The 13,709-nt window shown below is 37.1% G+C and overlaps 2 protein-coding genes and 1 long non-coding RNA gene across 10 annotated transcripts in view; 2 read left to right on the forward strand and 1 right to left on the reverse strand.

The window, feature by feature from the left end:
- The window catches only part of efhb (EF-hand domain family, member B), a 106,658-nt gene that overhangs the window by 75,826 nt on the left and 17,123 nt on the right, over positions 1-13,709 (forward strand). The gene's annotated exons all lie outside the window — the stretch shown is intronic.
- satb1b (SATB homeobox 1b) overlaps positions 1-13,709 on the forward strand; it is a 67,502-nt gene that overhangs the window by 29,152 nt on the left and 24,641 nt on the right. For 6 of the 8 annotated variants that reach the window (XM_082150073.1, XM_082150074.1, XM_082150072.1 and 3 more), the window contains 4 exons: positions 1,422-1,873; positions 6,081-6,293; positions 12,289-12,375; positions 12,956-13,111. In XM_082150073.1, the coding sequence (XP_082006199.1) occupies positions 1,422-1,873; positions 6,081-6,293; positions 12,289-12,375; positions 12,956-13,111 (908 nt within the window). The remainder of the gene's footprint in view (positions 1-1,421; positions 1,874-6,080; positions 6,294-12,288; positions 12,376-12,955; positions 13,112-13,709) is intronic. The other 2 variants (XM_082150075.1, XM_082150078.1) reach the window with 1 other exon arrangement.
- The window catches only part of LOC309484019, a 45,787-nt gene that overhangs the window by 14,199 nt on the left and 17,879 nt on the right, over positions 1-13,709 (reverse strand). The gene's annotated exons all lie outside the window — the stretch shown is intronic.

Genomic DNA, 13,709 nt, shown 5'->3' on the forward strand with positions numbered 1-13,709 from the left:
AGTGCCACACGCTCCGGTTATATTTAGACTTTCCCAAAATTTCATATTAGCCAGCTTGTGTACCTTGTTTTAGAATTAAGAGCATAAAGGACGATTCAAGTGTACGTCTCTCTGGCTCGGTCCATGTGAAGACATGTCCTGCTTTCTGCTTTCGCAGAGCGCCCACACTGGCTTGTTGTTATTGCTCACATGATTTGGCCATGGACATTATAAACTAATTTCTAGTGCTGCCAATTTATGCAGATACAGGTCACACACTGTGGCCCATTATATTAGAGAGGTTGCACTGGGTTACTGTAGTAATGGCAGGCTGGAACGGGTTTGATTAGGATCGTTTAGTTTGAAACTTTTTGCTTTTTGACTTCAGGTCATGTCTAGCTCATTAGAAAAGTGTTTGCTATTTGATTCATTATGTGTTCGGCATAGAGCAGTGATAGGACAATTAATTGCTTATTTTGAAAATATCAGCATGCCCAATTGTCCATTTAGGTGATATGTCTGATATATTTTTCAATTTTTTAATATTATTTATTCAGTGTGCAGTTAGGGCAAAAGTATGAATACTTTGGTGCCAAGTTGATACAAAAAAACCCCTTATTTTTTATGATAATATAATACAATTTTGAATTGAAGTATCAATGTAAACAGTCTTAAGTGAATCTATTTAGTGCCGCTGTCTATTTAGCTGTTGATATGAATCAAACGACACCATATTGATAAGGAAAAGGAGAAAAGCACTTACCGCGCTCTCCATTAATGACTGTTTACATAGATGATTACTTGAAAAATAATATTTACTTAATGGAAAAATGCTTTCACTACATGCCACTAATTTAATTTGTTCATGTTTATATTATGTTTTTTTTTTTTTATAAATGAAGAAGCAAGTTCAGTAACATGGAAATTTAAAAATGTCTCTGTTATTAGGATACATTACTGAAATATTGTTATTGTGCATGCGTGTGTGTGTGTGTATATATATATATATATACACACACACAAACAGTAGTCAACATTTGAAGAGGATCAAAACCTTCCAAAGTTATACATGAATTTTGAACAATACCTGTTCTTGTCTTAGACAACTTTGCTGAACTTTTTTGATCCACTTCAAGTGTGTGTGTGTGTGTGTGTGTGTGTGTGTGTGTGTGTGTGTATATATGCATGCACACATACGGTGTTTGGTGTTTTAAGCCCCCAAAGGCGCCTTCGAGGCAGCGAGGGGATGGGTAGGTTTAAGGTTGAGGGTAGGGAGCTCTAAGGAGCCATTGGGGGCTTAAAACACCATCGAGCCACACATACACACAAATCTCATTGAACTTGAATCTTTAACATTCAGCGATCTGGTCAGATAGTTGTCAGTTAAAGCGTTCTAGACCCTGTGCATTGACGTGCTTCCTCTTCTCTGTGTCCGCCTTCAGCTGAGATGGACGGCCTGTCGGATCTCTCTCCCCCTGGAACGAACCACCTGAGCTTCAGTCAGCAGCCCATCCCGGGCAGCACAGCGGAGCAGCCCCCGTCCCCGGTGCCCCTGTCCCACAGCGCTCAGGCCCCCGCTCGGGCCCAGCTCCCCGGCCTGCACCCCGGCCTGGTGTCCACTCCCATCAGCCCTCAGCTGGTCAGTCAGCAGATGGTCATGGCTCAGATCCTCAACCAGCAGTACGCCGTCAACCGGCTCCTGGCCCAGCAGTCTCTGAGTCAGCAGTACCTCAACCACCCGCCCGTCAACCGCGCGCTCAACAAACCGCTGGACGGCGGCGTGTCCTCCAACTCCGAGGTGTCCGTGGAGATCTACCAGTGGGTGAGAGACGAGCTGAAGAGGGCCGGCATCTCCCAGGCCGTGTTCGCACGCGTCGCCTTCAACAGGACGCAGGTACACCTCCATATGTGACATCATAAAAGCGAGTTTTGAAAGAAAAGATAAACGACATGGGTTGAAGATTATTACAAAAAAGCATAGTTTTCAGTCTTATCCTCTCACATGAGCTCCAAAAAATACATAGGAAGCATTTTAATGCGTCATGGTGTTCTTCTGATGGTTTGCCGCGTCATGCAAATATCCTGTTTTATCCAGTATGTGGATAAACTAATGACAGAAATCCTGTCTGGCACCCCAGCATATACAAAAACCCAAACTAAGATTATGGGAAAATGTTACAGTGTTTGTTATGTATTTTGATGATGTTAGAAAAAAAAAAAAGAAGATATTTGGGTATTTTGTCTTTCTCCGATTTTATTGCGATATGACACAAATTCAGGGATTGTCACCAGATGATTTAAATGGCTCAATTTTGGAAAGAATTGAGAATTGGAAAGTAATCTTTCTAGAATGCATAGAAAATAAATAAAAAAATATGTGAGGAAAAAAAACGATATTTTTTTAAATATAATATAATTATAAAAAAAAATATTATATTATTTTTGTGTGAATATTACTTAATAAAGATTTAAAAATTGTAATACTAATTGCTACAATAAAATAGAAATGTAGTGTTTAGTAAAATACAAAAATTCTTAATTTCTTCATTTTCAAACATTAAACCATCGAGAGTTTATTTGGGTGGATAAACCGCAGCGAGGCTTTAAAGTTGCTTCTTTGATGCCAACCGGTTTATAAACGTTTCTCCAATCACATGTGGTGAACTGGTGAATCTGTGCTGGTGCATTCTGGACGATATAAGCGACTGAAAACACCAGATCATGAGATACATGTGTGTAAATGAACACAGCGCCGCGCTTCGCTTTGAAACACGCAGCGCATTCATTTGTTTCACTGAATCACAGCCTGTAGGAAGTGATAAGCATATCGGATTTTCAACTTTATTTTGATATTTCAAACATCCGGACATCACTTTTGGTCACTATTGTGTTCCAGATCTGCCTTATACCAGTTTGGATGCTGTCTATGTAGGCCGCCTCCAGTAACACAGCTCAGGTTCTGGAGCGGAGCCATTAAGTATGCTGTTTTTGTAGATGGCTGTCAAATTATTTTGTTGATGATTATAAATGCTGAATCATATCCCCAGCCCCATACATCAGCTGTGACATGTTGGTGTGAAGCTTGCCACTACACGCTCTGAGCATCATTAAAATTCACCATGCCTTGCTAATATAGTGACAGCAGAGCGCTGATAGTTCGATGGTTTATCTTCTTTTGTTTTGGGATCAACACAAAGAGAACAATCGTCCAGGAAATGAGGGGTTATCAGGACAAAGAGTGAGCGAGAGCGTTTCTCACACCTCATCTTTCAATCAAAAACTCTACTAACCATCCACTTCCTGGAGTCATGACTTCTGGTTTGACCTCGTTTTTCGGCATTGCACGTAATCTGTTGACAGCGCTGAGCTGGGACAGGACCCTTATTAGCGGTGTTAACATCATTATTATTATTGCTCATACTAATTATTGCATTTTCCAGTCAAAAACTCACTCCTCGTTGTTTGTGGTACATTTATTGTGCATGAAATATTCCTCAAATTGCACAGTTTGAATCAACGGTTTTCACTCAACAGGGCAAGAACTATAAAATATCTGGATGCAGAAAAGACTGTCATAGAATTTTTATTTATTTATTTTTACTGACGCCAAACTGCAGATTTATGGCTGATCATTATTTGAGTCTACTAGGAGTGGAAGTCATTAAGGATATTATATTAATATCTGACTCATAAGTTAATGTTTCTGTTTCTTTGACAGTTTACATTTCCTGCTGTTTATACATTTTTGTGTCTGTAAGGTTCGTTAATGTTTAAATATTCTTCTGGCTGAATTTTTTTAATCATAAATACAGTAAAAACATTAATATTGTGAAATATTATTGCGATTTAAAATAGCTGTTTTCTATTGTAACCTGTTTTAAAACAATGATGTTGAAAACAGATGTTTCTTAATACTTTTGTGGAACCGTGATACTTTTTTTTGTGATTAATTGATGAATATAAAGTTAAAAAAGATGAATATAAAGTTAAAACAAACAAACAGCATTTTTTTATTAGTATTAAATCTTTCAAATCTCTTCTGTAACATTATAATCACTGTCACTTTTTATTAATTTAATGCATCCGTGCTGAATAAAATAATTTATTAAAAAAATAAAAAAAAATATAAAATTAAATAAAATAAAACCATCTATTGTGCAATTATAGCTCAGAATGAGTCTGGATTTTACCGTACTTTTTAACCCAAAATATTAATGTACAAACTTTAACTGAAAGCATTTTTGTGCGGTTAGAATACAGTATCTGTATGATATTTCGAGGTAAAATACTCGCGATGACCCCGTATCAATACTTGAAAGCACCCAGAACATCCGATCAAACACTGGGAAAGTTGTCAGATGAAAGCGGTTTTGCACTAGTTGTTATTAGTAAAATCCCATTCCTCAATTCTAACCGAAAGCCTTTTGACGACTGTCTGCCATCATCAGGTGAGACAAAGCGAGCCGTCCCTGGACGAGTGCCAGCAGTGTGTGTGTGTGTGTGTGTGTGTGTGTGTGTGTGTGTGTGTGTGTGTGTGTGTGTGTGAGAGACTGATGTGGAGACAGTGGGAAGATAACAGATAATGTCTCACGACGTTCTACATTAAACCTCTGTTTGGTAAGACGTGACTTTGTTGTCGTGTTGAAGCGATTGGAATCAGTGTCTGCGTCACGACGGGCCCGTTTGCACAAATTGGTATTTAGTTGCGCTGTGAAGAATTTGCAACATGCATTTTCTTTTGTTTCCACACAGCTCTTAAATATTTATTTGACATTCTTCTCTGCATGTGAGCGATGGCTGCTTGTGGTGGCATGTCGGGGCGGCGTCTCAGAGTCAGTGTTTATGCGGGATTTTAATGGCCTTTCTTAGAGATTATGGGGTTTTAATCACACTTTGATTGTGGTTGATAGTAATTGAACCTACACTTAGTGTGACTGACCAATCCTAACCTTTACAAAAGTTCACTTCTGCTCACCAAGGCTGCTTTTATTTGTTCAAAAATACAGTAAAATTGTGAAATATTATTAGTATTTAAAACTGCTGTTTTCTATGTGAATATATAGTAAAGTGTAATTTATTCCTGTGATCAAAGATGAATTTTCAACATCATTACTCCAGTCTTCAGTGTCACATGATCCTTCAGAAATCATTCTAATATATGATGATTTGCTGCTCAAGAAACATTTATGATTATTATCAGTGTTGAAAACAGTTGTGCTGATTCATATGAAGCAGCACAACTGTTTTCAACACTTTCAACACATAATGTTACAAAAGATTCTATATTAAATAATGCTGTTCATCCAATTCATCAAATAATCCTGAAAAAAATTATATATATATATATATATATATATATATATATATTATCTTTTTTTTTTTTTTTTTTTTTTTTTCAGGATTATTTGATGAATCTGATGAACAGCATTATTTAATATAGAATCTTTTGTAACATTATAAATGTCTTCACTGTCACTTCTGATCAAATGAATGCATCCTTGCTGAATAAAAGTATTCATTAATAAAATAAAATAAAATGTCTCATTTGTTTGTGGCTTTGAATAAAAGCATCTACTGAATGCACAAATGCAACTAAATGTAATTTTATTTTAATTTTTTTAAACATTTAATGAATGGTAGTAAAAAGTCCTCTTGTGTTTGTATATAGTAAGCAGAAATGATGTTGTAGAAACATGTAGTCGCTTTCAAGTGAGGCTTTACTCTTTTCAGGGACTGTGAGAAGCGTTTCATTCGATTCTGATTCGCAATCTATGTAGTTTTAATCACATTACTGTAGAATTTAACTTCTCTGTAAAGAAAGGCTTTGTAATGTCACATTTAAGTCATAAAGTCCATTAAATTATCAGCACTGCATGAGCATGTTTTTCTGAAAAACACTTTTAATAGAAATCTCCAGTTCATTCCTAAGGGACGTTCAGTGTGTGTGGAGTGACTGAGGTGGGCGGAGCTTAGCGGCGGGTCAATAGCTTTGTCACGAATGGAGAGGAGAGAGTGTTTTAATTGTTGCTCTTGTGCTGATTGCTCTTTTCTAAGAGGACAATACGTTTATTTCTCTCTTGTTTTTGGTCTGCTTCTTCTAGGGTCTTCTCTCAGAGATTCTCAGAAAAGAGGAAGACCCCAAGACTGCGTCTCAGTCACTCCTGGTTAATCTGCGAGCGATGCAGAACTTCCTCCAGTTGCCGGAAGCGGAGCGAGACCGGATCTACCAGGACGAGAGAGAGCGCAGTCTGACCGCAGCCTCTGCGATGGGTCCCGCGCCGCTCATCAGCACCCCCCCCTTACGTCCCGCACAGGTACACACTCAACTGGGCTTTCAGACACAGATTCTCTTTGTGCAGTTAAAACTGTGCGTGCATTTTGCCTTTTGATGCATGTTTTTATTTTTGCCTTGTTTTCCAGTCAAATAAATAAATAAATAAATAAAGATATAGATATGTATATATATATATTACTTAAAACAAGATACATTTGGAGACCTTTTACTGTAAGGTAAAATCTTGAATTAATTGATTTTTCTTGTTTTATGCATAAATCAAGCAGATTTACTGTAAATAGATGAAAGCAAACAAGAAAACAAATTTTTTTTTTCTTACCAAGCATCTGAACTGACTTTTTTAGACATGGATTCTCTTTGTGGAATTAAAGCGGTGCATGCATTTTGCCTTTAATGCATGGCAAACATTTTTTTTATATTTTTGTCTTGTTTTCCAGTAAAAATATCTATGCATCCTTAAAACAAGATACATTTTGGAGACATGTTACTGTAAGATAAAACGACATAGAATATATCTTGAATTAGGTAAATTTTTCTTACTCTGTTTTCAAATGTTTTTCTTGTTTTATGCATAAATCAAGCAGATTTACTGTAAATAGAATATCTGGAAAAAAGCCTAATTTTTATTAAAAAAATTCTTTGCAATTTTTCTTCTCAAGTAAATGTTGTTTTACGATGGTTATTTTTACTGGAATACAAAGCCAAAATTCTGGTCCTTTTTTTATTTTAAAATATATTTGCGTTCTTAAAACAAGATACATTTATTTGGATATATTTTACTTTGCAAAATCTGTAAGAAAAAAAGACAGAAAATATATCTTGAATTCTCTTCTTACTCTGTTGGCAATTGTTTTTCTTGTTTTATGCATAAATCAAACAGATTTACTGTTAATATATTCTAAGGCTTATTTAATTTATAATATATATATATATATATATATATATATATATATATATATATATATATATATATATATATATATATATATATATATATATTTATTTATTATTATTATTATTATTATTATTATCATTTTTTTTTATTTGTAATTTTTTTTTTGCCATTCGTCTTCTGAAGTAAATGTTGTTTTAAGGTGGTTATTTTTACTAGAAGACAAAGCAAAATGACTGATTCATTAACATGCACTGGTAAATCAATCACAGTAAGACCATAAACGTGAATTAATAAAGTAAATGGGGTCATGTTGAGTTTAAATAGATTCTGTATTCTGGCTTATGTAAATGTAGGAGGAACTGAACACCCAGACTCTAATATTTAGCGTGCGCTCACTGACTAACACAATGAATGATGAGCTCAGGTATGCTTTTCATCAGTCATCGTCACAGTATTTGCTTTTCGCAGTCCTGAGGACCCCCACTGACTGCTGGGAAAATGACTTTAAAGCAGCTGTGGGTAATTCTGACGTTGAAATACTCAAATGAAGAGAGTTTGAGAGTGTGCGACCGATGGTAGACGGAGGGAAACCTGTTAGGAAACGGTCATTATTTTTGCAGTTCTGTTTGGTGCCGCTAGTGGCTTGGAAATGATGCACTGCAGCTTTAAATCAGTGTGTTGTAGTGATCTGTTGGTCAGGAGCTCACACATGACGGTAACCACAAGAACACCATCGTAACCTCACACCGAACTCTGTATCTGCTCCAGTGCATTCGCACCTAACTGCATGTCAGTCTCAGTTTGTAATAAATGCAGAGTAAACAATAGCCCCTTTCACACAGAGATTCCGGAAAATACACGGATAAAGTGACCCGGGATTTGACCCGGGTTCGTTTGATTTTGGTCATTCACACTGCCAGTGATTTTCCGGAATCAGAGAGTGCGTTCACACACAACCCGTAAAAATGCCGTAAAGACACGTGACATCGATGTGACTTGTAATCTCAGCAGCGTCTTAAGTTTGCTTATGAGCTGCGATCTCTCTCTCTCTCGAGAAACCACGCCTGTGCATTTGTTTCTCTGATTCGATCATAAACTTGCGCATTACGTACCGTTTCACAGCTGGAGAACGAGCCCGGCTTCAGCGTCATCACTACGACACGGCATTATTACGGCTTTTGTTCACACAGCGCGCGTTCCGGGACTGAACACGGCAATGTTACTAGGTCCCGACCCGGCATCGATCCCGGCATAAATCCCGGGTCGAGTTTGCGTTCACACAGAAGGCGCTCTGGCAATTTGCCGGCAATTTGCCGGGTTCAAAGCGCTATGTGAAAGGGGCTAATGCGATTCCAGATTCTTTAGTGGTCAGCTATACTGCCATATATTTGATTTGTTATTAATAGTGGAGTTAAAAGCTGAAAATATTTGACAGTTTATGTTTTATGCATTTAGTAGACGCTTTTATCAAAATCTAAAATGCGCTACGCTTAAATTATGAGTACGGACTTAGTTATTGATGAGTACCAAAACTAACGTAGAGATGCACTGATGAGGAAGCATTTTAACATTTTATGCTTTTAGCAGATGCTTTTATCCAACTATTATATAATTGGAAATGAAAAAAGAAACACTATTTTTAAAATATTTAAACATCATGTCGTCAAAGTTGATATTGTGGCTTAAATATGGTCAGACACTTGTATGCGTCATTATATTATTAACATTTCACCGAAATCAAGCTCAAATGGAGTTACGAGGTTTTTGACCAGCGAATTTCAGGTAATTGTGGACATTTGTGTTTCGTCTGTCGCTGGAACGGCATCATCTGAGGAAGTAAATGCATCACATTATGCTTTCATCAACTTGCAGATTATAAAGTTTATTGTAGCTTTGTGTGCGTTCAGTTTTTTCTGTCCTTTGGCCAAAATCTCATGTTATTAAAGGACAAGCTATTTAAGATAAGACTGGCTATGACTCGACGACACTCTTTACTCCTCAAATACATAAAACATTAGCCTTTATATATATATAGTGTTTCTTAAACTTAAACAACCAGTTCTTTATTTACCCTTGCATTGCAAACAAGCAGAGACGTGTGCACTTCATTCACTATAGAGGTGGGTGGAGCTGACAGTTTGAGGAGCCAATGGAATTACAGGGTTTAGTCACAAGCTCTTTTTAAAACTTTTCATTAGTTAAATAGTTGCAAAAACCACCGACAGACGTAAAGGGTGACCAATTGTAATGACTTGTGAGAAAAATGACGAAATAAGGAGATACGAAAGCGCCGAAATGCTACCCTTAAGTTACGAGTATGCACTTTTTACAGTTATTTGCGAGTACCATAACAAAAGTATCGGTACACAAATGCATTGAAGGAAACATTTTAGCTTTTATCCAAATATCAAATAGCTACCCTTAAATTATGAGTATGCATTGTAAGTGTTTTACCGTTATTGGTGTGTACTAAACAAAAGCATCAGTACATCAATGCATCTCTACTTTGAGATCTTTCCTGCACTGAACGTTTCCTCCGAAGCGTTTCAGATCTCAGGGCAGGAGAGGTATGCAGAACGCTCTCCTTCAAACGCAGTTGAGTGTGTCTCAGTGGATCGAACACAAAGCCTTCCTGTGTGTGATGGACTGAGGAGGGTCTTTTATACAGGAGAAAACTCCTGCACACACACACACAATGTGTAAAGACCGAAATGTCATCAGTGCTCACTCAAGTGTGCACGCATTTGTGTGTGCGCTTGCGTGCATCATGTCCTTGTATGTGTGTGTGTGTGTGTGTGTGTGTGTGTGCAAACCAGATGCTGCTTTCCTGTTCAGATCCCATTATCAGATGGTTCTGTAACCTGATTATTCAGCAACTGCGCCTGATTCGTCAGCCTTGTACAGCGCTCGGCAAAAGTCTCCATTATCTGATGATATTTGGACAAATTGTTGAAATTTTAAATGAAAGGGCATATCGATACACTGGCTGACACACATATAATGGCTGTGTTCCAAACCCTAGTGCGCTACATAGGCAGCATCCTAACCGAACCTCATTAGTGACTGATTTAAACCTGAAAAAGAAAAAGCATGACTGATTCCAGTAGAGTTTGGTGTTGTTCGTGTGTGGCGAACTAATAAGCTTAATGCACATGTGAATGTTAGGTATCATTTATTTAAATTTAACACGAATAATTAAATTATATTAGACTATTGGGTAAGACTTTACAGTAAGGTTCATTAGTTAATGTATACACTAACATGAACTAACAATGAGCAATACATTTGTTACTGTATTTATTAATCTTTGTTAATGTTAGTTTAAAGGTGTGGTATAATGCCCTTTTCACAAGATGTAAAATAAGTCTCTGATGTCCCCAGAGTGTGTGTGTGAAGTTTTAGCTCAAAATACCCCACAGATATTTTTATATAGCGTGTTAAAATTGTCACTTTTTGAGAGTGAGCAAAAACACACCGTTTTTGTGTGTGTCCCTTTAAATGCAAATGAGCTGCTGCTCCCGGCACAGGGGGCGGAGCTTCAAGCGCTCGTGTTCTTTTACCTCACACACACATGCACTGAACATTTCAAACACTTTTAGCATTTTATGTTAAAACCGGAGTCAGACAATGATGGAGAGACTCAAGAAGAAGTGAAGAAGTGAAAACGTGTAGACAACATTTGTGAATGGTTAGTTGATTCATTTATGTAGCTTATGTCATTATCTTCTAGTCATTAATTAGCATATTTTGTCATGATGATCTATAAATCGTGTTCCGGGGGCGGGGTTTATGTAAATTCTAGGGTTGGTGATGTCACTAACCCGGGTGGAATGTGGTGTAGTCTCTACCAGCCGTTTGTTGTAGTCCTTAAAACACGATTTCTTTAAAAGCAAATATCTCCCTTTGCTTTGAACTTTGAGCGTTGTAACTTTGCAGATGTTGTTTATGATCAAACAGCAACATTACACACTAACTAAAGTTAGAAAAGTCAAATCATAATCAACCACCACTTTAAAAAAATATCCAGCTGTTCATTGTTTGTTCATGTTAGTTCACAGTGCATTAACTAATGTTAACAAATACAACCTTTGATTTTAATAATGTATTAGTAAATGTTGAAAGCTAACATTAATTAATACTATAGAAGTATTGTTCACTGTTAGTTCATGTTAACTAATGCACCTTATTGTAAAGTGTTACCGACTATTGGATTAGTACTTTTCAGTATTGAATTAATTTAATATTATAAGTATTGCGCCTTTCTACCTTGAACATGAGCCTTTATATGCATGTTTATCTGAACATGCCATTGATCAGATAGCGTTCTCCCCATCATTGGCTGTTTTGCATAAGAAATGAAGGATAAGGGAAGTGTGTGATGCAGGGCAGCTTGATGCTGACAGATATGAGTGAGATGTTGCAGGATTGCTGTAAATCAGCAGGGTGGCGCGTCTCGCAGCGCTGCGAGGCTTTTATGATGCCCATAAAAACAGATGTGAAGGTATGTTTCCCTCATACGTTAATGGATCGTCAGACAGTGTGTGCAAGTTTGCGCACGCTCGTCCCTTTATAATTAGATATGGTCACAAAATAACTCAAGCTAGACACTGATGCTTCACATGGAAATGACTGCTCTTGACGGCCTCTTCAGTTTGGAGGCCCTTCTTATTAAAAAAAAAAAAAAAAAATTATAGAAATCTTTGCAATCTGCAGAAATCATCTGTCACGTGGTGTGCTTTAGGATCAGCAACTGTGATATGAATCTGATCGTGGGAACTACAGCAATCTAAGCATTCTGATGAAATGTTGTTTTGTGTGCGTGTGTGTGTGCGCGCGTGTGTGCGTGTGTGTTCGGTTCAAGTTGACTTTACTTGCATTATAGCAACAAAATGTCCCCATAAAGAAGGCAATATCCGAAATCCTTGTTTTTGTGTGGATATATTCAGCTTATAAATCATACTAAGTGATGTTTTTTGAAAATGTAAAAATGCAGAAGGTTTCTCTGTGATGGGCTGGTTTAGGGGATATGATGTGCAGTTTAAAAATCATTGTTTATGCAAAGTCCCTATAAAACATGGAAACCCAACGTGTGTGTGTGTGTGTGTGTGTGTCTTCACAGCCCAGAAGAGAGGAGTGTAATAATGTGAGACCAGAAGACTGGAATCCCAGAATTCCAGTGGGCATCTCTCCTGTGAGTGCACATATGGTACATTGTTTTTGAAAAAGTGAAGCATGATTTTTGTCCTTGATTATAAGCCTACGTTTACAGTATGTGTATATCTATCATCAACATATCAATCTGGATGCATTACATTGATCACAAGTGAAAATAGGCATTTGTAATGTTACAAAAGATTCTATTTAAAAAAAATTACGTTATTTTGAACATTCTGTTAATCCTAAAAAAATACCATAAAAATATCATGATTGATATTGAAAACAATTGTGCTGCTTCATAAGAGTTGAAAATTCAGCTTTGCATTACAGGAATAAATTACATTTTAAAATATATTTAAAAAGCAAGCAGTTATTGTAAACGGTAATAATATTTCACAATACTCCTGTTTTTACTGTATTTTTGATCAAATAAATGCAGCCTTGCTGAGCAGAAAAGACATGTGTATGTGTAGGATATATTTATGCATTTATTATTTATATATTTTTTAATGTAATTTGATATATATAATAGAATAATATATTTTATATATATATATATATATATATATTTTTTTTTTTTTCGTAATTTGATAGGTGGACTAAAAATGAATTATTCTTTTTTTCTTCAGGTCAAGCCCAACCCTCTGACCTCTGAGTGGAACGGTAAATCCGAGAGTTGCGTGTTAAACATCAACTCCTCCATCTACGACGAGATCCAGCAGGAGATGAAGAGGGCCAAAGTGTCCCAGGCCATGTTCGCCAAGGTCGCCGCCTCCAAGAGCCAGGTACAGCTCAAACCCTCGCACACACACTTTCACTAGCCTGTCATGCTTCAATCGCTCGTCTGGTTGACAAAACATGTCAAACATTTTTGTGTACAGTCTAAAGAAGGCCCAGATAGCAAGATAAAAGTGTAAAAGGAGAGCTTTGTTAAGCCTCGCGCTCAGGTAGCGCAGCGCCGTAATGACTTGCGCCGCTTTATTGTGGGTTTGCGAACAGCAGACAGTGTTGCAACATAAAACAAATGTGTTTATATAATTCAGCTGTGCAACGACCACACCGTTATCTCACGTAGCGAACAGCCTTCTGCTGAATACAGGCCTCTGTGAGAGACATTACCGTCTGTTTTAGCCTATTAAAACTAATTAAAGAAACGCACGGCGAGCCCCATTATTAAAGGTTTCACATATCTATGTGCACACTTAAAGATTTTCACAATTACATCTGATGTGAGGAGGGAAAACGCGAATAAAAGCTCTAAATTATCTGGAAATATCAGCAGGTTTTTGCTGATTGCACTGATTATGGTGCCAGATACTTTTGTTTCACCAAATTACAGTTTGATGCACAAACCACTGTTTTTGTCGAAGGGAGTTCAAAGCC

The sequence above is a fragment of the Leuciscus leuciscus genome (genome assembly GCF_965113295.1).
Source record: "Leuciscus leuciscus genome assembly, chromosome: 20".
NCBI lineage: Eukaryota > Metazoa > Chordata > Actinopteri > Cypriniformes > Leuciscidae > Leuciscus > Leuciscus leuciscus.